The sequence below is a fragment of the Tamandua tetradactyla genome, chromosome 20, assembly GCF_023851605.1.
Source record: "Tamandua tetradactyla isolate mTamTet1 chromosome 20, mTamTet1.pri, whole genome shotgun sequence".
Taxonomy (NCBI): Eukaryota; Metazoa; Chordata; class Mammalia; order Pilosa; family Myrmecophagidae; genus Tamandua; species Tamandua tetradactyla.
The window spans coordinates 31,303,925-31,330,864 of record NC_135346.1 but is presented as its reverse complement, the minus strand read 5'-3'; the positions used below and the strand labels follow the sequence as shown (position 1 = coordinate 31,330,864).

The 26,940-nt window shown below is 48.1% G+C and overlaps 1 protein-coding gene across 4 annotated transcripts in view; it reads right to left on the bottom strand.

Annotated features, from left to right (window-relative positions):
* NDST1 (N-deacetylase and N-sulfotransferase 1) overlaps positions 1–26,940 on the bottom strand; it is an 86,425-nt gene that overhangs the window by 24,586 nt on the left and 34,899 nt on the right. For all 4 annotated transcript variants that reach the window (XM_077137410.1, XM_077137411.1, XM_077137413.1 and 1 more), the window contains 12 exons: positions 22,247–22,741; positions 19,278–19,365; positions 17,991–18,145; positions 17,081–17,266; positions 15,041–15,169; positions 9,440–9,622; positions 8,354–8,450; positions 6,362–6,485; positions 5,087–5,261; positions 2,512–2,682; positions 1,753–1,862; positions 366–468 (listed from right to left, as the gene is read on the bottom strand). In XM_077137410.1, coding sequence (XP_076993525.1) covers positions 366–468; positions 1,753–1,862; positions 2,512–2,682; positions 5,087–5,261; positions 6,362–6,485; positions 8,354–8,450; positions 9,440–9,622; positions 15,041–15,169; positions 17,081–17,266; positions 17,991–18,145; positions 19,278–19,365; positions 22,247–22,741 — 2,016 coding nt within the window. The remainder of the gene's footprint in view (positions 1–365; positions 469–1,752; positions 1,863–2,511; positions 2,683–5,086; positions 5,262–6,361; positions 6,486–8,353; positions 8,451–9,439; positions 9,623–15,040; positions 15,170–17,080; positions 17,267–17,990; positions 18,146–19,277; positions 19,366–22,246; positions 22,742–26,940) is intronic.

Here is a 26,940-nt window from a genome sequence, read left to right as displayed (position 1 = left end):
GTTCTGAGTTTCATAGCACTTGCATGCACCTCTCTTAATGCACTGAGCACTTCCTGTCATATTCTACTTATTGCTGGTGTGTCTCATCTCCGTCCTAACTGGAAGTTCCCTGAAGGTAGGGGACCACGTCTGATGCATCTTTAAAGTCCCACAGCACTCAGCCTGCAGTAGGAGGTGATAAATATTTGTTGAACTAAATCCATTTTAACTACTACATCCCAGCTCAGATTTCCTCCTCATTTCCATCCAAGAAATGCCAAGGCCACTAATGTGTTGGGTTAAGGGGGAGGGGGAGAAGAGATTCCATCCAGGACAGGGAGCCCTCTACTTGTCCAGCTACCGGAGGCAGCATGTCCACCACTTACATCCAAGTCCATCTCTGGGTATTTCCGCCCCTTGCTTTTGCCCAGACACTTGGTTTTTCCTCCTTCAAGCAACTGGCACCAAAATCCTTTCTTTGGATCAAACCTGTGGAGATGAGGAAAGCCTGTGGAGGGGAGCTGGCCCAGACCGCCCCCATTCCACTTTGGGCAGTGTTCACAGACCCTAGGAATAGCAGACCCTTGGGGATCAGGGAATCCACTTCCCTACACACACACACACACACACACACAAAGACACACACACACACCTGTGTACACATGGATGCACACACTCTTTGAACCCACACTGACTGTGTAGGGCTGAGACTTGCATCTGTTGGCTCAAGTTCTGCCCCTGGCTGCGCTAAAACACGCCAACCCTCCTTCCCAGCAGAGGGAGCTCTGAGTGTTCCGAGTCTGCCCTTCCTCAGGCTGGGAAGCCCCAGCTCCTTCAGTGACCCATGGCGTGAACCGTTTCCCCATTCCTTAGTATTGTGGGCAACCTCTTCTGAGCATTCTCTAACTCAGTGGTGAGCAATTTTTTTTTTTCACCTAAGAACCCAAAAAAAGAAGAAAAAGTTTCCTGAAGGTTCTTTCACTTTTTTCAGTAAATTGTACCTTTATCTGGAACTGCAGCATTTGCAACTGCACATAAGCATGCCCACTGCTGAAGAGTTTCATTTTTTGGAATAAATTTCAGAAATGACAGAAATTCTGCATCCTCCAAATTATTATTTTTATCCCCAATTTACAGACGAGGAAAATGAGGCTTGAAGAGCTTAAAAGATTGTCCAAGCCTACACAGCTAAGGAAGCAGTGGATCTGGGATTCTAATCCCTGATTCTCTGATGGCGTGGCCCACACTTTCAGCCCTCCTCCATCTGCTGTGTCACCTGTCTGTGACCCAGCACCAGAGGCAGCACCCCTGTAACGCCACTGACGGTGACTCACCCGGGAAGGGCATGCTGTTTGCTTGCACTGGGTTCTGACTGGAATTATTAGCCACAAAAAATATTTTTAGTTTCCTTTCCCTGAAATTATATTTTAAATAATAATCCAATGCTAAGAAACCCTTCTGGGAATAGGAGCGACTGTTGGTGATCTAACTTATTTAGACAAATAACTTCTTTAGGCTGAAAATGGTCAGCCTGGACTGAAGAGAACACTTCAGGAATGAGCTGACCTGAGCAGAACAGATTTATAATTTCCCTGCATGAACATGACTCAAGATCAGCTTAGCTTTTCTGCTGAACTGCCATCAGGGACGTGCCTCCCACTTGCTCACACATGCTGACTCTAATCATGCTGGCTATAATCACTCAAGCCTTTGGCCCTCTGGCCCCGGTGCCGATCAGGGGCGCTGCCTGCTAAAAGACCAAACAGCACTCACGCCAAGGTTTTGTGGTAGTCAATGGTGTTGGCCACCCCCAGGAACTTCTGCACCGTGTCCATCACTTTGGCAGGTTCTGTACGCAGCAGTTTGCCATCCAAGACCAGAATCTAGACAGAAGGAATGGAAGAAAGGTCATCTGAACCTACTTTCCTGACCCCTGATCTACTGGGTCAGAAGCCATGGCAGCATGAACAAAACTGGTTACAAATTTGTGAACCTACCCTCTAGAATCTGCTTCCTCCTCCACCTTTGAATGGCAGGTTTCCCCAAGCCTCAGTCTTCTCTGGGAAGACTGCTGCTTCTCCTGACCAGTGTCATCCTCTCCCAGAGTTTAAACTACTACCAGACCTTACTACCCTACGTATCACTACAAGCTCCCTCTTCTGACCTCTTTCCAAGCTCCCAGCCCACACCTTGCTCCCTGCTTAAATCCTCCAAGGTTTCCCTTAAAAACCTCTTGTGATTTGGCCCCTGCCTGCCTCTCCAATAGGCTCTCCCCACTCCCAGCTGCCTCCCCCAGGGCTTTCCAGGTCCTCTGTAACAGAGCCTGCTGTGATAGGACAAGGGTTTGGGAGTTCTTACTTATCAACCTTGGGACAAACAGGACTAAACCTTCAAAAACGTCAGCAGTCTCACTCGCCAATGGTGGCTTTCTGGCTCCATGACCAGTGACAGTGAGAGATTTTGAGGCTTTTCACCAACTATGGCAAGTTAGTCCCACGACTGTCCTCCCCAAGGTCAGGTACAGGCAGCTACCTGGTTGGCGTGAAAGGCGCTGAGCCAGCGCTCGACGTGGGTGGCGTACCAGCCAGGCGCCAGGCAGCGGTTCTGCAGAGCGCGCAGCTTTGAGGACGCATCGGGCCCGGCGGTGATCACCTCATGGAAGGTGTACTTGAGGGCTACCGGGTCGTCGTGGGCTCGCTGGTGCTGTGGGCAAGGGGAGAAGGTCAGCATGTCGGGTGCAGGGCAAAAAGGGAGAGCAGCCCTCGAGGAGGCCAGGTGGTCCTGGGCTAGAATTAGGAGCCCTGGATTCAAGCCCTGGCCCACCACCTCTCATTGCTGTTTGACCTCAAGGAAATCACTGGCCCCTCTGAGCCCTAGATAGGGAACATCTTTGTAAGATGGGATTTAGACCAGATCAGGATTTCAAACACTGGGCCTTCAGCTCCCATCTCCATAATTACTGCCATATCCACAAGCCACCTGTGGGTGCCATCTTTGCAGTGATTCACCTTTCTTATTCACATACATTCATTTCAAAAGAAAACTCTGTATCATCACCATAAGTGGAAAACTAGAACCAGCTGTCGTAAGTGGAAGGTATAAACACAATGAAAATAAGGTAATGTCCTCAAACTCCAGCCGGATACAAATGTCTGCTGTGGGCTCTGAGCCCTCGTTGTTGAAAACAGAACTTAGCAATGTTATTAGGAGTTAAGGACCACTTGCACCAAATTAAGAATTTTTCCCTTTCCAAAGTCAGAAATATTGGGAAAGAATGAGAAAAGGAAAAAGAACAGGTCCGAACCACCTAAAGTAATGCCGTGGGCCATGGGGGCCCATCTGGACCTACTGGGCCCCCTGCACTCTAACTGCTCCTGTAGACCCCCAAGGCCAGAGCTCAGGAGCCTACCCCCAGGGGACGACCCTCACCAGCCCACCACGGCCTCCCCACACTGAGGTTCACACAGCCCAGGGCAGGGAGCTGGCGTGCTAAGGGTGCAAAACAGCCTCCCGCTTCCTCCTGCCCTCCATCAGAGCAAGGCCTCTCCTTCCAGTCCCTTCCTGCATCCTCCTGGTGGGAACTGGTCTGCCTTCTCCTTGTCTCCCATACTCCTTGACCAGGATCTTAGAAGATCTGGGTTCAAGGCTACCACATGAACTTGAGCTAGTCACTTTATCGTGCTGATCCTCGGTTTTCATCCCACCAGAAGGGGACACACACACAAACCCTTCCTCTATCTTCTGGGTGACTGCTGTGAAACCCCAGGAGGTACAGAGGGAAAATCTCTCTGAAGTTTGTTATCATTAGTGCTGAACGTGCGACCAACTGTCCATGATAGCTTTTCTTCCATGGCCCTGTATTCTCCTCTTCACCTTCCTGCTGAAAGCAGAGAGCCAGTTCTCTATTCTTTGCTGAGAGATGGGGGCACACGGCATGACAGAAAAGAGAAGTGGCCTCCACGAGTTTCTAGCTTTCTCCCCCTAAAGGCAAAGACCAGAGGAGAGAAGGATTTCAGGGCACAGACAGGGTCCTAGAGAAGAGCTTCCCTACCAGAAACCGAGTAAACCCCCTGGCTTAGAGATGGGAGGAGGAGGAGGGCAAGGACCTATGGGGCTAGAGAGCAGGAAGGGTCTGGCCGTGCTCCTGCCAGCACCGCAGGGACAGGGCAAAACTCCAGAGAAGAAACAGCTGTTTGACTCATCCAGGTGAAGCAGCCAGCGGTGGAGGGAGCCGCTGACAGCAGTCGGCCTGAAGAAGCCCTCCCGTCCAGGTTGACCCATGGCTCCCAGGTAACCGTGGGCTAAGGCCCAGGCTCCCCAACACCCTGGCCCTGTGGCTTAACCCCAAGAAGACTGGCAGGCAGGGGAGGAACCCCCAGCCTCCAAGAAACCTGAGCTTAAGCTTTCCTGTAAGCCCTGTGGAGCAGGAAATTAAATCAGAAATTAAAGTTGTAATTCTTACACATCTCAAGTCAGGACCAGCACAGTCCACTTCCCTACCTGACCAGGCATTTGCATCCTCCACCGACAATGGCAGGTCTTGTCCATTGCTGAATTCCTATTCCACCCTCGCCCCTGTGCCCAGTAAGGAAGCTGTGGTCAGTGTTAGCCCACATTACTGCTTGCCAAATCTGGGTTGCATCACGGTGGAACCTCTTGTTCGTGTCAGAGTCAGAGTCAGGACCCCAGATGAGGCTAAAGGGGGGGGGGGGGCAGTTAACAGTAGGCTGGGATTTGACATTGATTTCGGCCCATCTCCTCCACCAGGCTGGAGGCTCCAAGGAGGTGAACCTCAGTCTATTACTCACCACCACAAGAGTGGTACATCATAGGTGCTTAAATATTGGTTGAATGCTGGAGCAGCTAGAAGGAACAATGTGGGATGATGGTATGGTAGCCCATGACAAACTCTGGCACCTGTCCTGTAACTACTTGTTGAAGAGTGCTTTGAAAACTATTGCTTTTTCCTTTCTTTGTTTTATACATATGTTATACTATACAATAAAAAAAAGTTGAAAAAAAATATATTGGTTGAGTGAAAGAGTGGGTAACTGAGTGGCAGGCAGAGCCCCTCCCCGACGCAGGGACAGCCCCGGCCCCGGCTCACCTGGTACCAGGAGTAGGCCCGGTCGGCGGGGTTGATGAGGATGGTCAGGACCTTGGCCTTGGGCAGCAGGGCGGCTGCCCGCCGGGGTGCTACTTCTGAATCAAAGTAGTTGGCACTTTTCTCAAAGTAGAAGTCGGAAGTGGTGTTGGAAGGGATAGGGAAGAACTCCATGTACCTGCAGGGAGCCCAGAGAGGGGCTTAGCATAAAAGTCATATATGCCACTACAGACGTATTACACTGTTTGCTAATGGGGATATGCTCCAGAGCCTGCTAAAGGCGTTTTCAAATATATGGCATCCCACCATGTTACCTTCCTAAAATCCAAAAAAATCTGACTTCTAGTAACATATCTGGCCACAACGGGTTTTAGATGAGAGACTGTAGACATGTTAGGGATATAGATAGATAGATAGATAGATAGATAGATAGGTAGATAGGTAGATAGGTAGATAGATAGATAGATAGATAGATAGATAGATAGATAGATAGATAGAGAGATAGATAGATAGATGAACAATAGAAAGACAAAAAGAGAGAGAGAAATATACACAGATGAATAACAAAAAACAAACAGAAGGCCCATGAGTTCTCCACCCAGGCAACCTAGTGACATAAAAATAATAGTAATACCTGCATGAGGTTGGAAAGGCAAGTATAGCAGGAAGATGCAAATTGGAGAATCGAAGAGTAAAATCATCTTTGCGCTGCCCCCCACCCTGACATTCCTGAGGTAAGCGCTATAGACAGGTTCTGACCGGAAGATGCAATCTTAACAAGCCCCCCCACCCCCGCCCTCCCCAGGTGAGTCCCTGGGGCTGGCAACCTGCTTCTGACAGACACACAATAGCACCTTCACAGCTCCTGCCCCACCGTTGGCCTGACACAGTGCGAAGGGACGGCTCTCAAGCCAGAGCATTTGGATTTCAGTCCCTGCTCTGGCCCCAGCTCTCAGGGCCTTGGCCGGGTCCCTCTCTGCCTCTGGGACTCAGGATGTTTCCTTCTGTATGAGCAAGGGTGGGGCTGGACGCTGACTTCCAGCAGTCTCAACCCCAGGCGATAATGCAAAGAGGCAAAGGGCTTCCTCCTCCCGTGTCTCGTCTGTGAGAAGGCTCCAGCACCATGACCCAAGGGTCACTGCACTTTATCCCTGTTTACAGGAACTTCAGCTGTGTGTGAGCAAGCACCAGCTGCTTCTTGCTATGGCCACCACAGACGTACGTCCTCCTGGGCGGGCTGCACGATGGCCTCTGCTGAGGACAGAAAGGTCCACTCACCAGTCAATGCCTTTATGATAGTTGTGGCCATTGAAAAACTGGATCTCCTCGAAGGTCTCTGAGCTGGGGTAGTTGCTACTTAGGTCCGGGTGCATGCCCAAGAACAGATAGAGGGCCGTGGTGCCTGCAAGGAAGGGAGGCAGCTGAGACCCAGGGCCCAGCCCCTAACAAAAAGATGGAGGAAGGAGACACGCTAAATAGTCCTGGGTTCTAGTCTTCCCTCTCCCTTACCCACTGGGTGATTCTGGGCCTCAGTTTCCTCATCTGTACAATAAAGAAGTTATACTAAACCCAGGATGGCAAATACATGGCATGCATGGGGCACGACAACTCCTGGACCCATGGCAGATATCACTAACCTATCATGGCATTCTTCATCACAAAACAAAGACTCAGCCTCAGAATCTTTCTCACCATTGTACTCCAGCAGCCAGGTCCAAATGACAATCCCAGAACTAGATGGTTTCTGTCAGTTCCTCCTAGTTCTTTTAGTTCTGGGCCTCTGCCCTCTCTGGTACTTGGGAGAAGCTTGGAGAAAGGGAGCTCCTGACTGCAGTCCTGCTGATGTGAAATTCTTGAAGGTCAAGAAATCTAACTCAGTAATGAAACTGTTGAGCTGTGTTCAGACCTGGTTCTGCCATTTACTAACTGAATGTGCTTGGGGAAGTCTATTTCTCTGAGCCTCAAATTTCTTGACCATAAAATGAGATTACTCACTCATGCCTTCTAGGGTGTGTGGATGACCAACCCTTAGCAATCAGGTCACTAATTCTCCCTCCTGTATCTTTAGCAGACATGACTAATTGATCACAGTTCTCTGCACTGAACCAGTTTTGTTCTAGTAGCCTTGATTCTTGAAGACGACTGTATTAAGATATAACTTTTACAATGTGACTGTGTGATTCTGAAAACCCTATGCCTGATGCTCCTTTTATCAAGGATATGGATAAATGAGTAAAAAATTATGTATACAAATAAGTAAATAATAGGGGGGATAAGAGGAAAAACAAATTGGGTAGATGGAAATGCTAGTGGTCAATGAGAGGGAGGGGTAAGGGGTATGGGATGTATAAGTTTTTTCTTTTTTTTTTTAATTTCTTTTTCTGGAGTGCCACAAATGTTCTAAAAAATGACCATGGTGATGAATACACAACTATGTGATGATATTGTGAGTCACTGATTATATACCACGTGTGGACCGTATGTGTGTGAAGATCTGTCAGTAAAAACATTTTAAAAAGAAAGAGAGAAAGAAAGAAAGAAAGAAATCTAGCTCAGATGTGTCCTCTTCTAGGTTCTCTACCCTCATTCCTGCATCCTTCCCAACTTGACAGCACCGACCATCCCCTCTCCTTAGGAGCCCATTCATTCCCTGTTGTGTGATCTATGGTTTCTATGCTATAATGAGAGGTTCCAGAACAGAAGAAGACTGTAGAGCTTGGTGAGTAAGAGTTTAAGCTTTAGAGTCACAGAGACCAGGGTTCAAGACCTGGTTTTGCCACTTCCTAACTGAATGTGCTTGGGGAAGTCAACTTCTCTGAGCCTCAAATTTCTTGGCCATAAAATGAGATTACTCACTCATGCCTTCTAGGGTATGTGGCTGACCAACACTTAGCAATCAGGTCACTAATTCTCACTCCTGTATCTTTGGCAGACATGACTAATTGATCACAGTTCTCTGCACGGAACCAGTTTTGTCTAGCACTGCTCACCTTTGCAGAACAGCTATCTGGGCTTCTCAGAGACCTTCAGGAGGACATAGAGAGAGCTCCTGCACAGGTAAAAGAGTTCTGTGCCTTACCCGATCCCTCCCTCCAGTCCTGTCCCACCTCCGTTTAGGCAATTCATTTCACTTCAACTTCACTCCACTTCCTGGGGAAAGCAGACAGATTATTGGGAGTGGGGCCAGGCCCGGAGGTCCCCAGAATTCAGTGACTGAGAGGGTGGGTAGTGGAGGGAGAAGGGGTCTGGGTAAAGAGTGGAGAGACCTGCCTGTTTTCTGTGGCCCAATGATGAGAAGCTTTGGGAAGCGGTCGCACGTCTTCTCCTTGGACCAGATGTCTTTGTGACGCTTGTCCTCGCAGGGGTCCTAAAGCAACAGTGGAAGCATTTGGAGAGGCCCAAGAACCCAATGAATGGACCCCATTGCACATGGATATGTGGCTATCATAGTCCCAAGTGATGGGCATAAAAACCACATGTCCTCGTCATATCCCATCCTCAGGACACTGAGCCCCTGGCATCTCTGCTTAAACTCACACCTCCCAGACACCCTAGAAAAATGCCCAGCCCTGTGCTTGGCACATAATAGGAGCTCGTGAACATTTGTTGAATTTAGCTGAATGAGTTGAATCAGAGGTTGGCAAACTTTTTCTACAAAGTTTAGTAATATTTTTAGTAAATATTCAATAAATATTTTAGGCTTTGCATACCATCCAGTCTCTGCTGCAATTACTCAACTCTGTTATTGTTGCATGAAAGTAGCCAGAAACAATATAAAAGAGAATGAGCATGGCTGAATTCCAACAAAATTTTATTTACAAATGAGCCCTGGTTTGTAGATCACTGGTCTGAACTAAGAAACTGCCACCAATTCCAGCTTGTTTCCAGTTCTTAACAGGCTCCAGAGGGACGCTTCCTCAAGAACTATTCCCCAAAACTTTCCTATGAGCCCCCTTTCCAATGTTACAGAGGCTGCTGGAATCAGAAGAACAGCATACGTTATCTAAGAATCCAGCTAAGGCAGGGCAGTTGCCGTCTACACTTCATCTATACCATGCTACTATAATTTCTATGCTGTTTTTTAAGAGGTTGTGTAAGAGTGTGCATACATGTGGGTCTATGTGGGGAGATGTGGACAAGCATATGTCCACATATATGTGCACAGGAATAAGTGTGTCCATGCTGGTGAGCAAGTGTGCACCTGTGTTACATTCAGGAGAGAGGGTGAGGGTGTGAGGGGTCGAGCCCTGGAGCCCATGTCCAGAGCATGTGCCTGTGAGCAGTGGGCACTTCATCTCTGCTCCAAAGCATCCAGGTCATGCTGTCCTCTCTGCCCACCCCCTAGATCCTACCCACCTGCCACAGTGGGTCCTTTTCTTCAGAGAAGATCTGGAAGTACTTCTGGGCCAGCTGCACAGGGGGCAGCGTCTGCAGCCGGAGGTTGGTCCAGGAGTGCAAGAAGCGCACCAGGTGCTTGAAGGTGTACAGGCCCAGGCGGTCATTCCCGTAGTTGGACAGGTGTGTCATGAAGATGCTGATCTGCTCCAGGGAAGGGGATGTGAGAAGTGGAGAGCCAGTCAGCATCTGGACCCCTCTCACCTTGACTTCTGACCCTTCTGGCCCTGCCTCAGCTTACAGGGTTGCCCAATGACCAGTCCAAGGCACACAACTCACTGTGCGGCCTTGGGCTAGGCACTGGTAAGAGTGAATCCAGGCCAGTTGGTCACCAGACATCACAATCTAAAATGGAAAGCTGACCTAATACTTGTTTAGTATTTTTGGGAGGGTGGGCTGCATGGACGATAAGGAGCACTCATTTATCCCTTAAAGCTAAATAACAACAACCTGATATTTATTTAATAATTTAAAGCATGGATAATTATTTCCATTTTACAGAAAAGGAAAGAGAAAACCTAGGGAAAAGCAGGACAAGACAGTGGCATAGGGAAGGGTGGAATTAAGGTTGTCCTCTAGAGCAGCTATTTACTAATAGCCAGTAATGATACAGAACAACTGTTGGGGGGATATCAGTGACCAGACACACAGCATATACCAGTCTGGACCAGGTGTAATGGCTGAGATCCCCCACAGAACTGTAAGTCCCCAAGCCACACAGGCTGCGCCCCTCCCCCATGGGTACTGCAAGTTGATTTCTCAAGCAGAAAGGAAACAGACTTTACCAGCAGTAAGGGCTAAGCTCAAACAAGCTCCAATTGTGGAATTAAGTGACAAATTCTGACGACTAAACACAGGCCCCCAGCACAGATAAACCTGGAATAAGCACTAAAGGAATTAGGAGTTTCTGCTCCAACGGAGAGGGGGTGGGGCTAATGGGGGAATAAAAAAACAAAATCAGAGGGTTTTTGTGTTGGACAGTACAAAATACTGGAAAAGGGGCTGGACCTCAAGACAAGGAGGAACATAGTCCTTGGGGATACACAGATCCATGTACCAAATCAAGCTCTTAACTGGCAAACCCAAGGAGTGGGAGTCCAGCTCTGAAACAGCTTTTCTGCTTTTTTATTTTACTTCTTAAAACAGCTTATTAGATAGAATTACAAGGACTCTCAGGCACCAGCACTGCCCCCAGCAAGATCAGAGCTAAAGCAAAGTAACTTAGTCAGGTGAAAGGGTTAATTTTCAACAGGGCATATCTTCCCAACAAAAAGGGGGATGGGGCCCAGCTCAAGTGGAACCCCTCCTTCAAGGAATTCAAGCCCCAGGGACTGGAAAACAGAAACAATCAAAGCCTGCCTACTACTGCAGCCTCATTCTCAACGGAGCTCCTGGCAGGGAATATCTGCTGAAATTAAAGGCACCACGTCACTTAAGCTGGTAGGAAGCCACGGGCAGACAAGCGCCACAAGCTGTACAGAAAAAGAAAACACAGTCTAGAGGCTTCTTAGGAAAGTCTGACAATCTGCTGGGTCTCAACCTCAGGGAAAACTGATGCTGGCTACTCTTTCCTCTTGAGACCTGGGCCTGTCTGGTCTGAGAAAATCTGTCTGGGGTCTATAATATCTGAGGAGACCCTCCTCAACAAAAAGGCTCCATATAGGCAGGGCAAGAAACAGAAAAACAAGAACTGAAAAATTCTGATCAAACAGAACCTATGCTAAAGGTCTAGAATAAGTTAAACTTAATATCAAAGAACAGATAGAGAAAAAAGCCATCCAGCAAGAAAACCCTAGGTAAAAGAGTGAAAACAACCTCCAGAATAAACTAATTAAGGAAACAAATGCGTAGACACCAGCAAAAAATTTACGAGTCATACTAGGAAAATTGAATATATGGCCCAGTCAAAGGAATAAACCAACACTTTAAATGAGATACAGGAGTTAAAACAACTAATTCAGGATGTTCGAACAGATGTAAAATCTCATAAAAAATCAGATCAACAAGTTGAGGGACGAGATAAAAACATGGGGTGAACATAAAGAACCTGAAAGAATGAATCACAGAACTTATGAGAATAAAAAGCACAACAGAAGATATTAAAAAAAATGGAAACCTACAGCCATAGATTTGAAGAGGCGGAAGAAAGGATTAGTGAACTAGAGGATGGACATCTGAAATGTGACACACAAAAGAAAATATATGGAAAAGAATGGAAAAATATGAGCAGGGTCTCAGGGAACTGAATGATAACATGAAGTGCATGAATATACATGTTGTGGGTGTCCCAGAAGGAGAGGAGAAAGGAAAAGGAGGAGAAAGACTAATGGAGGAAATAATCACTGAAAATTTCCCATCTCTTATGAAAGACATAAAATTACAGGTCCAAGAAGTGCCAGCATGTCTCAAACAGAAGAGATGCAAATAGACATTCTCCAAGACACTTACTAATCAGATTGTCAAATGTCAAAGACAAAGAAAGAATTCTGAAAGCAGCAAGAGAAAAGCAATCCATCACATACAAGGGAAGCCTAATAACACTATGTTTAGATTTCTCAGCACAAACTGAGAAGGCGAGAAGGATGGAGGCGAGAAGGCTGTGGTATGACATATTTAAGATTCTGAAAGAGAAATACTGCCAACCAAGAATTCTTTACCCAGCAAAACTGTCCTTTAAAAATGAAGGGAAGATTAAAATATTTTCAGACAAACAGTCACTGAAAGACTTTGTGACTAAGAGACTGGCTCTATAAGAAATAGTAAAGGGAGCACCATAGACAGATAAGAAAAGGCAAGAAAGAGAGGTCTGGAGAAGAATGTAGGAATGAAGATTATCAGTAAAAGTAAAAAGAGAAAAAAATTAAATATGACAAAATCCAGAAGACAATATGGTAGAAGAAAGTACTGCCTTTACAGAATAACATTGAATGTTAATGAATTAAACTCCCCAATCAAAAGACTGGCAGAATGGATTTAAAAAACAGAACCCATCTATATGCTGTCTACAGGAGACTCACTTTAGACCCAAGGACAAAAAATAGGTTGAGAGTGAAAAGTTGGGAAAAGATATTTCATTCAAACAACAACCAGAAAAGAGCAGGGGTAACTACACTAATATACGACAAATTAGACTTCAAATGTAAAACAATTAAAAGAGATCAAGAGGGACACTATGTATTAATAAAAGGAACAATTCAACAAGAAGACATAGCAGTCATAAATATTTATGCACCAAGCCAGAGCACTCCAAAATACACGAGGCAAACACTGACAGCACTGAAGGGAGAAGCAGACACCTCTACTATGACACTTCGATAGTTGGAGACTTCAATTCCCTGCTCTCATCAATGGACAGAACATCTAGACAGAAGATCAATAAGCAGACAGAGATTTTGAATAATGAGATAAATGAACTAGACTTAACAGACATTTATAGAACATTACACCACACACCAGCAGGAGTCACCTTTTTCTCAAGTGCTCAGGGATCGTTCTCAAGTAGACCATATGCTGGGTCACAAAGCAAGTCTCAAAAAATTTGAAAAGATAGAAATTATACAAAACACTTTCTCAGATCATAATGTATTGAAGTTGGAAATCAATAACAGTCAGAGGGCCAGAAAATTCACAAATATATGGAAGCTAAACAACATACTCTTAAATAACCTGTGGGTCAAGGTAGAAATTACAAGAGAAACCAGTAAATATCTCAAGGCAAATGAAAATGAAAACACAACATATCAAAATTTATGGGATGTAGCAAAGGCAGTGCTGAGAAGGCAATTTATTACTTTAAGTGCCTATATTAAAAAAGAAGAAAGAGCAAAATCGAGGAATTAACTATTCATCTGGAAGAACTACAGAAAGAAGAGCAAACTAACCCCAAAGCAAACAAAAGTAAAGAAATTATGAAGAGTAGAGCAGAAATAAACAAAATTGAGAAAAATTAACAAAATCAGAAGTCAGTTCTTTGAGAAAATCAATAAAATCAATGGATCCTTAGCTAGGCTGACCAAAAAAAAAAAGAAAAAGAGAGAGAAAGGACGTAAATAAAGAAAACCAGAAATGGAAGTGGGGACATAACCACTAACCCCGCATAAATAAAGGAGGTAATGAGACGATACTATGAACAACTATATGTTAATAAACTAGACATCAGAGATGAAATGGACAAGTTCCTAGAAAAGTATGAATAACCAACATTGACTTGAGAAGAAACAGACAATCTCAACAAACCAATCAGAAGTAAACAGATTGAGCCAGTCAACAAGAAGCTCCAAAAAGAGCTTTTGGATTTTATATGTCATATTCCATCTGGTCTAGGACCAGACGGCTTTGCATGTGAATTCTACCAAGTATTTAAGAAAGAATTAGTACCAATCCTGCTTAAAATCTTCAAAAAAATGGAAGAGGAGGGAAAGCTACCTAACTCATTCTTTCAGACCAACATCACCTTAATACCAAAGCCAGACAAAGATACTACAAGAAAAGAAAATTACAGGCAATCTCTTTAATGAATATAGATGCAAAAATCCTCAACAAAATACTTGCAAACTGAATCCATCAGCACATTAAAAGAATTATACACCAGGACCAAGTGGGATTTATTTCAGGTATGCAAGAATGGTTCAACACAATAAAATCAATTAATGTAATACAATCTTATTAATAAACAAGAAATTAATTAATGTAATACAACCTTATCAATAAATCTAAGTGGAAAAACGACATGATCATCTCAATTGATGCAGAAAACGCATCTGACAAAATTCAACATCATTTCTTGATGAAAACACTTCAAAGAATAGGAATAGAAGGGAACTTCTTCAACATGATAAAGGGAATATATGAAAACTCACAGCTAACATCATCCTCAAAGGGGAAGACTGAAAACTTTCCTTCTAAGATCAGGAACAAGACAAGGATGCCCACGGTCACCACTTCTATTCAACATTGTGCTGGAAGTTCTGGCCACAGCAATTAAACAAGAAAAAGAAATAAAAGGCATCCAAATTGGAAAGGTAGAAGTAAAACTCTCATTGTTTGCAGATTGACATACCAGATGTCAAAAATCCTGAAAAATCTACAGCAAAGCTACTAGAGCTAATAAATGAGATCAGCAAAGTGGCAGGGTACAAGATCAATACCCCAAAATCAGTAGTGTTTCTATATACTAGTGATAAGCAATTTGAGGATGAAATCAAGAAAAAAACTCCATTTACAATAGCAACCAAAAGAATCCAATATTTAGGAACAAATTTAACTAAGGACACAAATGACCAAAACACAGAAAACTACAAGAAATTTCTAAAAGAAACCATGGAAGACCTAAATAAATGGAAAAGCATACCATGTTCATGGATTGGAAGACTAAATAGAGTCAAGACATAAATTCTACCTAAATTGATTTGTAGATTCAATGCAATATCAATTAAAATCCCAAACTTACTCTGCAGAAATAGAAAAACCAATAATCAAATTTATTTGGGAAGGTAGGATGCCCCAAATAGCTAAAAGTATCTTGAGAAAGAAAAGTGAAGCGGGACCTCTCACACTACTCACGGGGTTGAGGAGCACAGTGAGGAAGAGCTCGCCGCCGTTGATGATCTTGTCCAGCTCGCTGGAGCCACCAGGATACTCATTGTAGAAGATGGTGTGCGTGAAGAGGCCACAGGTCTGCCGTGGGAGGACCTGGGGAGTGGGTGGGGAGAGGAGCTATGGAGTCTCCAGGGATGGACAGTGGGAGGGGGTGTCCTTCCTCAGGAGAGGGACAAAGGAGTCTCTTCAGAGAGCCAGCTTCCTGTGTGACAGCACAGACCCAAGGATGTGGCCTGCTTTCATCTCCTCTCAAAGCTCCCACCTTCAGTGTCCTCTCCCCCAGAGACACCGTGTAGCCTGCAACCGTCCCCCAAGTGAGCTCACAGGCACTTGTCATTTTACATCCTTCACTGTTACTCTCTGTACAAAATGAAAGGACCTAAAAGTAACAGAAATACAGAAGACAGAATGTTTCCAGAAACTCAGGCCATTTGCCCAGTGAGTTCCTGGTCCTCTCTACAGCAGCTCTTCCAGGCATTCTCTGCAACACCCCTCACGAGACCCTTGCCTGCTAGCACTGGTGGTCATGCACACCCCTCATAAAACCGTGGGCTCTGAGAAAGCAGGCAACTCGCCTGTCTTCTCAGTACCTCATTCTCAGAGTTTATAAGAGTGCCTGGTACTGAGGAGGCTGGCTGTCAGTTGACAAATGAGCAAACAAACAGACTGACAAATCTGGCCCTCCCAAAGCTGCCCCAGCTGGGCTGACGACAAATGATCCTTCCAGTGGCTCAGGTCAAACTCCCCGGGACCAACCCTGTTTTTTTTCTCTCCCACACTTACATAAAACTCATCAGCAGATGCTCTTGGCTCTGCCTTCAAAATAAGTCCTGCCTCTGTCATGTCTCAACATCCCCCCTGGTCCACGCCACCACTGGCTCTAATCTGGACAAGCACACAGCCTCCTAACTGGTCTCCCTGCTTCCACTTCTGCCACCTGTGGTCTCTGCTCCATGCAACAAACACAACGATAACAATCCTTTGAAAACCTGAGCCAGACCATAAAACCACTCCAAAACCTTCCCACTTCACAAAGGCAATGGTGGAGTTACACAAAGAAGGTAGGGTTTAACAAACGAGCATGAGTGCTAAATTGTAATACTGATAGGTCTTTTAGTCTCCATTATCTTAGAGCAGCTAGAAATAAAAACTTAAAGTTGTAGAATTGTAACCCATACCAAACTCTGAAATATATTCTACAACAAATTGTTGCAAGGTGGTGTGAAATTTACTGTTTTTTGTACATATCTCATTTTTCACAAAAAAGTCAATTGTGATGATAACAACATATATATATATATATATTTCTTCTAGCCTCCAGTGTTCTGGAGGGGCCAGAGGCAAAAATCTGAAATGAAATCTGAGTTTCCCTATAACAAACTCTGGAATCTGTTCTAAACCACTTGTTGAAGAGCGCTTTGAAAATTATCGCTTTTTTATCTCTTTGTTTTGTATACATGTCATATTACACAATATAAAAAGTTAAAAAAAAAACCAAAAACTTCCCATTTCAGACTGAAAGCTGAAGTCCCCCCAGTGGGCCCATAGGGCCCTACCTGATGCAGCCCATCACCTCTCTGACCTCATCTCCTACCTCCTTCCCCATCACTCACTCCTCTCTCACTGCACAGGCTCCTGGCTGACCCTCAAGACACCCAGAACAGCCCTGCCCCAGGGCCTTTGCACGTGTTCTCTGCCTTGATTGCTCTTTCCTCACATAGGTGCATGGCTCACTCTGTCACTTCCTAGTCTCAATTCAAATGACACTCATCAGGAAGGCCCTCCCCAGCCACCTCATTTAAAATAGCTGCTCCTATTCCACCTGTCCCTGGCACTCCCTTGAGTTTTCTCCATGGCACTTATCACCGTCTGACCATTATACACTTCACATGCTTATGAGCACATGGTCTGTCTCCTGCCACTAGAATGCTGGGTCTCTGGGCCCAGGGAACTGTGTCAGTTTTGTGCCATTCCCCACCACCTGGGCTGCTGGGGGCCACTCACCATGATGCCGTTGTGGATGAAGCCGCGGCGGTAGCGGGCCGGCTTCAGGTGGGGGTACTCCTCCGTGCTGGTCACGCGGATGCCCCACACCTGCTTCCAGGCCTCGTACAGCTGCACGTGCACGGGATACACGCCCGAGTGGTGGGGCGCCACCGCATACCCCATGTCTGTGGGAATGCCATGCTCCTGGGGAAAGAGGGCCAGGTGGCATGAGCACGGGGATCCTTTCTCCCCCAGGGCCTTAGTCTTCCCTTCATAACATGGGAGAGAGAAATCAGAGGCTCCCAGTACGGAGGCTCTACAGAGGCCCCGGGGAGGGAGGGGAAGGGCCCAGATATCGGGGACAGCAGCTCAGTGTCAGGACTAGAACACAGGTCTCCTGCCTTGCGGTCCAGGCCTCACTCCTTCCAGCACTGAGACTCGAGACTCCAGCTCCCTGTAGGCAGGGTTTTTCCTGCCTTCTCCTAGCCTCTAATTGGCCAGTGGACACCCAGGCCCACGTGGACCCAACCCAGGCCCAGCCCCGCGGCAGGGCCTCGTTCCCTCCTCACTGAGCACCTCCTCCGGCTTTGGGCGGACTGACTCCTGACCACACCTAAAGGGACGAGCTCAGGCTCAGGAAGCAGACAAGCCTGGGTTTAAGTCCTCACTGAGCCTCCCACTTGGGGGTGTGACCCCCTCCCCGCCCCCGTCTATAAAATGGGGCTCTCAGCACCTGCCTCTTGGGGACGCTGCAAGGCTTCAACGAGACAGTGTCCATAAAGGGAGCTGGCCCAGACCCTGGCACCAGCATGCTGGCATGCTCATAAAAGCTGTCAGAGCAGACTGTAAAGGTGCAGCAGGCCTGCAGTCCTGAGCCCTGCCCAGCCCCTAGCCCGCCCGGCTCTGCCCTGTAGGGAATCTTACTCACGACAGCGAACTTCTTGTTCAGGGCCATCTGCTCGGCCAGCACCGACTGGTTGTGGAAAAGGTGGGGCTGCATGTGGCTCCACATGTGGGGGAACCACCAGAACTCCTTCACGTAGGACAGCAGCAGGTCATCCCCGGCGTCCTCAGCATCGGTACCTACAGCCCCAGCACAGGCGGCTCAGCGGGACCCCAGCTGCAAGGCCCTCAGCCTGGGCCCAGGCCCGTGGGCCAGGGTGCCCCATAGTGCCCCACCCAAGAGCTGCTTGGAACAGTTATCTGAGCCAACAGAGCCCTAGTCCAGAGCCCAGCATTCTGACTTACAGTGTGCCCTTGATTCAATCTGTGACCTTGGCCAAATCCTTCTTGTGTCTGGTCCCTCAGGCCCCATCTATGCAAAGTAGGGTTTGGAATCTGTGATCTCTAGGTTTCTTCCAGCTCTGACTTGCTGGCTGGTATTCTCTTCCGATTTTTCTATTGGGTTATTTGTCTTTTATTTATTTATTTGTAGAAGCTCTTTATATACACTGGTTGTTTAACCTTCTGTCTCATATATATTATTACAATCACGTCTGATATGCTAAGGGTTGGAAAGATAATAAATGCTACCAACCAACAACACCCAGGATCACTCCTATTCGGCTTCGGGGCTGTATTGCACATATTGTTGACTAACAGGGTTTTGCCTAGAATTCAGGAGAGATGTCTTCACAGTGCCCTGAGTAGAGGCAAAAAGAGGGAATGGCTGTGGAGGAAGACCTGCTCAGGGGCTGTTCCTTCTTGCCTAATCCCTGAAGGGCAGCACGTGAGGAACCTTGGAGAACCCAAAAGAGGAGGGAAGATTTGAACCAAGCAACCTACACCCTCAACCTCAACTCCTACGTCTTTGAAATAAAGTCCTAACAGTAGTCATGCCTGGGGTGTATGCTATACATTCTTGTGACATTCTTATATTTCCACTGACTTTTTTTTAATAAACAGAAAGAATACCAGTAATTTTAAAAGGGGGGGGGGGGCGAGTGGAGAGGGCGTATATGCCCCCACCTAGGACAGCGGGGGCTGAAAGCAAGGACAGGAATGAGTGGAAGCCACTGTTGTTTTTATTACTGTCTCGAAATGGCCTCTGCCTGGGGCTGGAACTGCTCTTGGGGGCTGCTGGCTCTGGGGAGGCTGGAGGGGTCAGATGTATGCCTAACGCCCAACCACAGGCCCACCCACGCACCCACCCACACGCACACCCCTGATGCAGGGCTCTGAGGGTCTGGATGCTGCAGAAGCCCTTACCACATACCTGTGTGGAAGAATTTCCCTGAGTAGCCCAGGTTGAAGGTGAAGTTTGGGATGTGTGCGCGAAGTTCATTCTGCGTGTCAAACAGGGCCTGGGGGGCAGAGGGGCGGAGAAGGGTGAGGAGAAGCCAGCAGCATCCCGCTCCTCCCACCGAGGGCCCGAGCTCATTCGCGGGACCCCGTTCTCAAAGCTCAGTAAGAGTGTCCTGCTGGCAACACTGTACATTAAAGCGTGCATGGGGCCCTTCCAAGCCTCCCTGTGCTGGCACCTCCACCAGGCCTCTGGCAAGAGAAGACCTAGGCTCCAGCCTGGCCCTCTCTGCTCCTGAGAGAGCTTCATGATTTCTCTAGGCCTCGGTTTCCCAAACTATAAAATGGGGATCCCTTGTGGGAATTTCGGTAAAATTAAATGAGACGCTGCATGTAAAACCAGCTGACACATGGTAAGTGATGAAAAATGGTGCTCATTACTATGTCTGTGGTCACTACTACGTGCACTCCTCATCTGTCCCACCTGTCCCATGTGGAGGATTTCTCCTTCCTGGTGGAATCTGAGGCTGAGGCCAAAGGACCCTGACTTTTCCAAACATGTCCTGGGAGCCCAGCAGCAAAACTTCACTGCACGACACACCCAGTGTTTTGCAAGTCAATGAAGGGTTGATGACACCTCTGAAACCAACATTCAGTTGTACTCTGGACTCAGGACTCAAAAAAATCCCTCCCCTGCATGATTCACCAAGCTTTCAAAGATTTCTTAAGAGCCTGGTATCAGAACATGTTGCAAAAAAGTCTTGGCCCTCCTGAGAGCAGAACTGTCACCACCAGACTCTTTCCAAGGCTAAGCATGGCTGGAGATGTGCATGCTTCAGCTATGTGGCCTTGAGCAAGTTGTTTCACCTCTCTGAGCCTCGGTACCCTCCTCTGTAAAGCGGGACCTGTAATAACACCCCCCTCAAGACTGCCATGACAATCAGACGAGTAATGTACAGAAAGGGCTAAGCAGAGCCCAGCCCTCATGGAGTCCTGAATAAGCAGCTGCTTTGGCATTCTTTAAATTGTGTTGTACAGCCAGTACTGCATAAGTTAATGAGGCAACGTTCATGTCACCAAAAGAAAGGCTCAGTTGTAGGCTGTGTTTGGGATTAAAAAGAAAAAAGCTCTGCCCTTTCTGACTCACAAGGATGTTTAAGGCAAATGAGGCCCTGGCTGGAGCAGTCCCTTGCAGTCTGCACTGAGCTGAGCGCACAGAGGAAGACGCCGGTATTAATATTCTTCTGCAGAAATGGATCCTACTTGCCATCATTCTTCTCATTTTAAAAACCAGGGAAAATGGAAAACCAAGAAGGACAACCCCAGAGTTAATGGGGGACACAGTGAGGCTGGCAGCCTTTCCCCGAGGGTTCAACCCAGGGCCAAGGACTCAACCTGGACAGGCCGACAAGGACCTGTGTTTCAGGGGCAGCTACAAGAGAGAACAAGGCTGGGTCACTGGGAAAACATCATAAGCAGAAAACAGAGCAATCTCTCCAAGGTAGGCTGCGGCATCGCCTGAAGTCTTAGAGCTGGAAGGCTCAACAGAGATCATCTTAAAGCCTCCTTTTAACAGGAGAGTCCTTTCATCAAGGGAAATCTCATGAGGAAACACAAAGTGCAAAACAGACCAAAGCAACGTCACCTGTTTGACAGAAGGGGCAGCCAGGGGGGCTCAGAGCCTGGCCGTCTGCCCACCCCTCCACCCCCAACCATTACCTGCAGGCACTCGAAGAAACCCCTGGGGCTCCAGGAAACAGCCTGAAAACCTCCCATCTACCCTCATCTTATCCTTCTACAGCTGAGGCTCAGAGACAGGAAGGAACTCACCCGGGTCACCCAGTCAATTAGGGTCAAACTGGGACGCAAACCCAGGGCCTGGACCCTTCTCTCAACAGGGCCTGCTCCCCAACACCATCCATTCTGCTCTTTTGCCTGGGGTGTAAGGGAGAGTCAAGACTTCACTCTCTATATTAGGGGCTCCTCCTGACCGAGGCAGGGACACAATCACATCAGAGCCTTCCTTCCAGGCCAGCCCCTAACAGTGGACTGGATGAGCACAGAAGGACAAGCAGATGGCGCCAACAACCCTGAATTACTTGGGGAGAAAACGTGTATTCCTCTGTAAATCTCCTTTAAACGCCCATATTAACATCAAAAAGAAGTCCCGGTTGGTGCTAATCTATTCCTAACGCTTGTTCATCTAGTATGGTCAGCAGGCCTAGAATTTAATCCCCGTTATATTTTCATTGGATTTATTGTTATGGTTGCCCTCTATTTATGGCAACTGATACTGATTTTCCATATACACTGGAGATGTTGCTTCATTTGCAAATAACTTTAAAATAGTTGAGTTCCATATTTTAAAGACTGTTTAATGAGCTTAACTTGCAGCCTCACTTCGATAGCGACAGCCCGCACATGCTTAAAATCTGGTTGTCTGCAAGGTGCTTTTACACATGGTTTAGTCTGGTGAACACCCTCTGAACTAATCATGTACATTCCACTACCTACATATACCTCAATGGAAATGCACCTTACGTGCGATATCAGCTCTAGTTCCTGTTTTAAAGTTTTGTAGGGGCTCCGATATTGACATAAACATTTCTGAGAGTTAACAATCCTATCTGGAATAAAAGATGGGCAAATAACACTGCATGGTGCTCACCTTTGGGTTTCAGTGACCAAGTCTCTGCCTCTGTAGAGATATTCCTGTACCCCACATCCCAAATGCAAAACCTCTGCATATTAAATACTCCGATATAATTTTAAATGACACTTGCTTCTGATGAGACAATTGCTACAAACCAAGCAGCCTAGGGAGGATTGTTAACTAACTAGCAGCACAGGAGAGATGCAGATGAGGCCAAAGCCACGATGAGGCGCACAGGGGTTGGGCAGGCGGGAAGCTTTCCCTGCTCCCGCCCAGCACCCGGGCCATACCTTCACGTCCTCCACCTTCATGCGCGTGCCCTCCTTGCCCACGAAGATGTCATCGATGTCCACCAGGACGTAGCGGTCCAGCGGCAGCGAGAGGCGCTTGCCCGTGAGGAAGGCCACGGCGTCGACGAAAACGAGCTTGTGCAGCCAGAAGTTGAGGTTGTTGCCAAAGAGCACGCGCTGGATGCCGTCGTGGAGGCCCAGGTCCTGGACCACGGTGGCGTGCAGCGCGGCGTGCAGGCCGGCATCGGCGCCCAGGTGCGGGATGGACTCGGACGAGCGCGTCTTGGCCAGCAGCACCGGCTCATAGGTGGAGTGGTTCGACTGGAACACCGTCCAGTCCTCGCCGGGCAGCACGCCCTTCTCCACCTCGCTGGGCCGCGTCACGTAGAGCAGGGGGGACTTGGGGTTGATGCTGCAGTCCTTCAGGCCCAGGTTCGAGTGCAGGAACAGGGGGAAGCCCTTGAGCTGCGCGCTGAGCAGGCTGTTCTCGTTGGCCTGCAGGGGGGTGGGGGGTGGGGGGAACAGAGCCGTCACAGCCATACCCTGAAGGCCTCGGCATCGCAGGTGTGCACCGAAGATGCCAACAGGGTGCACGAACGTTCTCGGACTGCTCACTGCATGTGCACACCTGTGCTAACCTGCCACACAAACCCAACTCTACCTCCTTACGGCGAGACTAACACACCTGGCATGCTTACCGACAGCAGAGCCCCAGGGTCCCCACACTCTGCGTGCACGAACGCGGCGACGGCCCGGACAGCAGAGGCGCTGCACTCGTCCCCATCTCACAGACGAGGAGACAGGGCACACAGGGGCCACGTAACTCGCCCAAGGTTGCGCAACAGAGAAAGGCTACCAGTTAAGACCCTGCTTGGCCTTGGGCAAGACACGTAACCTCTGTGTGCCTCAGCTTCCTCTGCTGCAAAATGCAGCTAAGAACAGTAAAGACCTCACAGGTGGGAGAGGCAGTGTTATTGCTGGCAAAGGGCCTAAACCAGGGCCAGGGCTATTATTGATCAACCCCTCAGTCCTTGCATCAGCCTCAGGAGGCTGGTTTCCTGATAAGCCCACTGTACAGGTGAGAACACCGAGGCTTCGAGGGCAGCACTGCCCAAAGTGTCAGGAGGAGTCACCACTGGCAGCCAGGTCTGGGCCTGGAGTCCCCGCACCTAACCACAGGCTCTCCTGGCAGGGGTCTCCAAACCAGCTTTTGCCCCACAACCCTTCCTCATGAGAAATCTGACCCCAATGTAGAAGACACTGCCCCCTTCTCCCCAACCCCCATACATCTCCAGCATCCTCTGAGCCATTTGAAAATCACTAAGGCCCACTCCTCACAGGAGTCCCTGACCAGTCACCACCTGTGGTGAGGTCTCGGCCTCCCTCCTCCTCCCAGGGCCTGCCGCTGCCCAGCGCCCTGGGGATTGACAAACAGTGCCACAGCATCCTCCTCTTCCTAGGCTCACGGCACTGCTCCTTCACGGGCTCCCCCTGGGCCTCAGTGTCAAATCCCCCTCACCCTCCCAGCCACCTGCCTCTGGATATGGTGAAATTTATCCCTGACCTTGCGCCAGCTCCACTTAACTTCTTGGCCTACAAAACTCCTGCCCATCCTTCAAAACCCAAGATGCATTCCCTCTTCTCTGCACTGGCCTCCAAATTTAATCCTCAGCTGCAACACTTCTCACCTTGGCTGCCACAACATTTGTTCAGAGTTTCTCTCCCACAAGCCACTGCCATCCCCCAAGGGCAGGGCTACATCATTTCCACCTTTGGATCCCTGATGCCCCCAAAGGCTCAACACCCAGCGAGAACATACACATGTTTTATGTGTAACTGGATTAAAAAAAGAAAGAAAGAAACAGGCTGTTTCCCAGTACCTGACATATGACAGGTGTTCAGTACAGGTTCCCCTTGTTGATTTCACAACTATTCACTGTGCCAGGCACTGCAAATTGACTGAGATAAAAGAGACATGGTGCCTCTATTCATGGGTCTTAAAATCGAGGAGGGAAGGATGATAATTGAATAACCATAGGAATGAACATAAAGCTACAAGGTGGTTCATGCTGCACAGAGCAGGTTCATTGTTCTAAAAGAGTAGATAACCAGGGCATAGTCTGCTGGCTCAGGGAAGGCCTCCCAGAGAAAGGAACTTTTGAGATAAGATGTCAAAAATGAATAAGAGTCAACCGGGGAGAAGTAGTGGCCAAGTACAAAGGTAGGGAAGAACACAGCATGTTCGAGGAATAGCAAGAGGCCAGCGGGGCCAGAGCAGGGGGCTCAGGAAACAGTGTGGAGGAGAGGAGGCAGAAAGCTGGCTGGAGACCTGCAGGACCCTGGAGGCCAGAAGAGCAGACCGGGTTTTGTTCTAAATGCAGTGGGAAGCCACCAGAGACCCCATTCAAAGGGTTTTGAAAAGAGAGGGACAGTTTTCAATTTTGTGTTTTTATAAGGTCCCCCTGACTGCTGTGTGGAGAATGAGCGGAATGGGGCAAAGCCAGAGTGGACACAATGCACCACATGAGGGTGGAGAAGGAGGCAGGGGCTTGTGCAGGGCTGCCATGGGGAGCTGGTTAGGTAAGCGCTGGGCAAGGGCCCCCAGCTGAGGAGGGGAGTGGTGGTGATGTTCCAGACAGGCCCTACCTGCTCAGCCTGTGCCCCCACAAGGAGCTGCATCTGTCCAGACTTCCTCATCTCCTCCAAGCAAAAATACTTTCTTCTAATTCTCACAAAGGCTATACAAGGCCCTGCCTTGTAAACTGCAATAGGGAGTCTAGATTTGATTCTCCAAACATCAGGAGTTCTGCCAACTTCCCACCCTGTCCTAGACCAGCCTCAGTATTGAGGCACAATACAGAGCTTGATCTGAGAGGCTACCTCACTCAGTTCCAGGCACCCTGTGACCTTCAGCCAGTGCTGGCCAAGGGTGGGAACTGCTTGGGTTGCTTAGAGTCAAAGGTGGCAGGAAGCCAGTGACATTTCAGGTCCTGTCCATCACCTGCTGCCGGCCTGGAGGCCACATTGGACCATAGCACACTGGAGGATCCCATTTCAAAGCCCCGACCCTGAGCTGACCACCAGCTGACCACCAGTTGCTGGCAGCTCAACCAGCTGCCCAGCTGGAAGCCGGAGAGGAAGGGAGAAAGCCAAGTTGCTGATCATCCGCCCCGATCAGCAATGAAAGGAATCAGCTGGAGAAGGGCCTGAGCATCAGCATTGCAGAGGCTGACCCCACTGCAGGCCTCAGCCCACAGGAATGGGTCCCTCCTGTTCCTCAGCACTGAGGGGTCACTTGGGGACACCATATTCCCCAAGGAGGGTCATTAGGCAGAGAAAGAAAGAACCCTGAACTGGGAATCAGGAGGCTAGAAGCTTGAGGACAGACTCAACCATTAAGTGGCTGGATGGCTTTGGGAAACTCACTTCTCTCTGGAGCCTCAAGTCCCCAACTCTCCCTCCCCCTGTCAGTTTTCTCTGACATGCTCGCTTGCAGCTGGATTAGAAGGCAACACAAGGGTTATGATATGAGCTTCGCTGTCAGACCTTGGTTCTATGACTTACTAGGTGTGTTATTCCAGACAAGTCATTAAACTTTTGGAGCCTCAGTTCCTCACTTGGAAATCAAGTGCCTTCTGTACAGGGTAGTTGTGAGAATTAAACAAGGCTGAGAAGCAATGAGCCCAGTGTCTGGTACACAGTAAGTACTCAATTACAGACGTTAGGTGGCCCTTTCTAGTCTTCTGCCAGGATGTGCCCCTCCTCAGGGTGCCTGGAGTTAGCTGCAAGGCTGAGGCTTGATGGGATGGTGAATACATGCTCTTCCCCATTCAATCACCAGCCATCACTGCATTTTCTGTATGCCAGGCCCTCTGTCAGGAACTGGGATTCCTGAGTAGCGCAAGTTCGTCAAGGACCTCACGGGGCACACAGAGCCATGAGACAGAATGCTACCATTAGCTGCATTTGCTGAAAATGACAAAGCATGATAGCTGCTATTTATTGAACAGCTCTGGGTACTATGCTTAGTGCACTCCATCTGCTGTCTGGTCATACCTTGGTCCAATTAGGCAGGTGCTACAATTGGGCCTGTTTTATAGATGGGGTTGAGTGCCCTGCCCAAGGTTACTCTATTGAGTGACAGAAAGATCTGAACCAGGGTCAGGACTTATAAGTCTATGGTTTCACAATGCCCTGGGAATCCATTCACCAGTGGGAACTGGGAAATAAGAGTTGCCAGATCACTGGAGTCAACAAACCCTCCAGGTTTGGCAAGCCCAATACATAGCAATGTTGCTGGCCTTGCAGAAAGAGCAGAAAATGCATCTTGACCACTAGAGGGCGCTCGGTGGAACAGAAAGTCCCAGGCCACTGCTCAAAACTAATGAGGGACCTGCCTTAGGCACTAGAATAGGAAAGACACAAAGACCTGCCACTGCCCTCACAGTGTGACTTTGAGCATGTCCCTACCCCTTCCTGGACCTCATATTTTACCTTCTGAAGAGCAAAGAATTGGGATGTGATGAGGTCCAAGCTCAGTTGTACCAATCGTGCCAAATTACCCCAGCCTGCTGCCTGATCCCCAGAGACTGCAAAGGAACTCTGTGCACTAGATGTGGCTTCTGATGTAACTTCTACTAAATAAATGGTATTTTGAGGTTCCTGAACTCACTGCATTAAGACTGGCTTCTGCA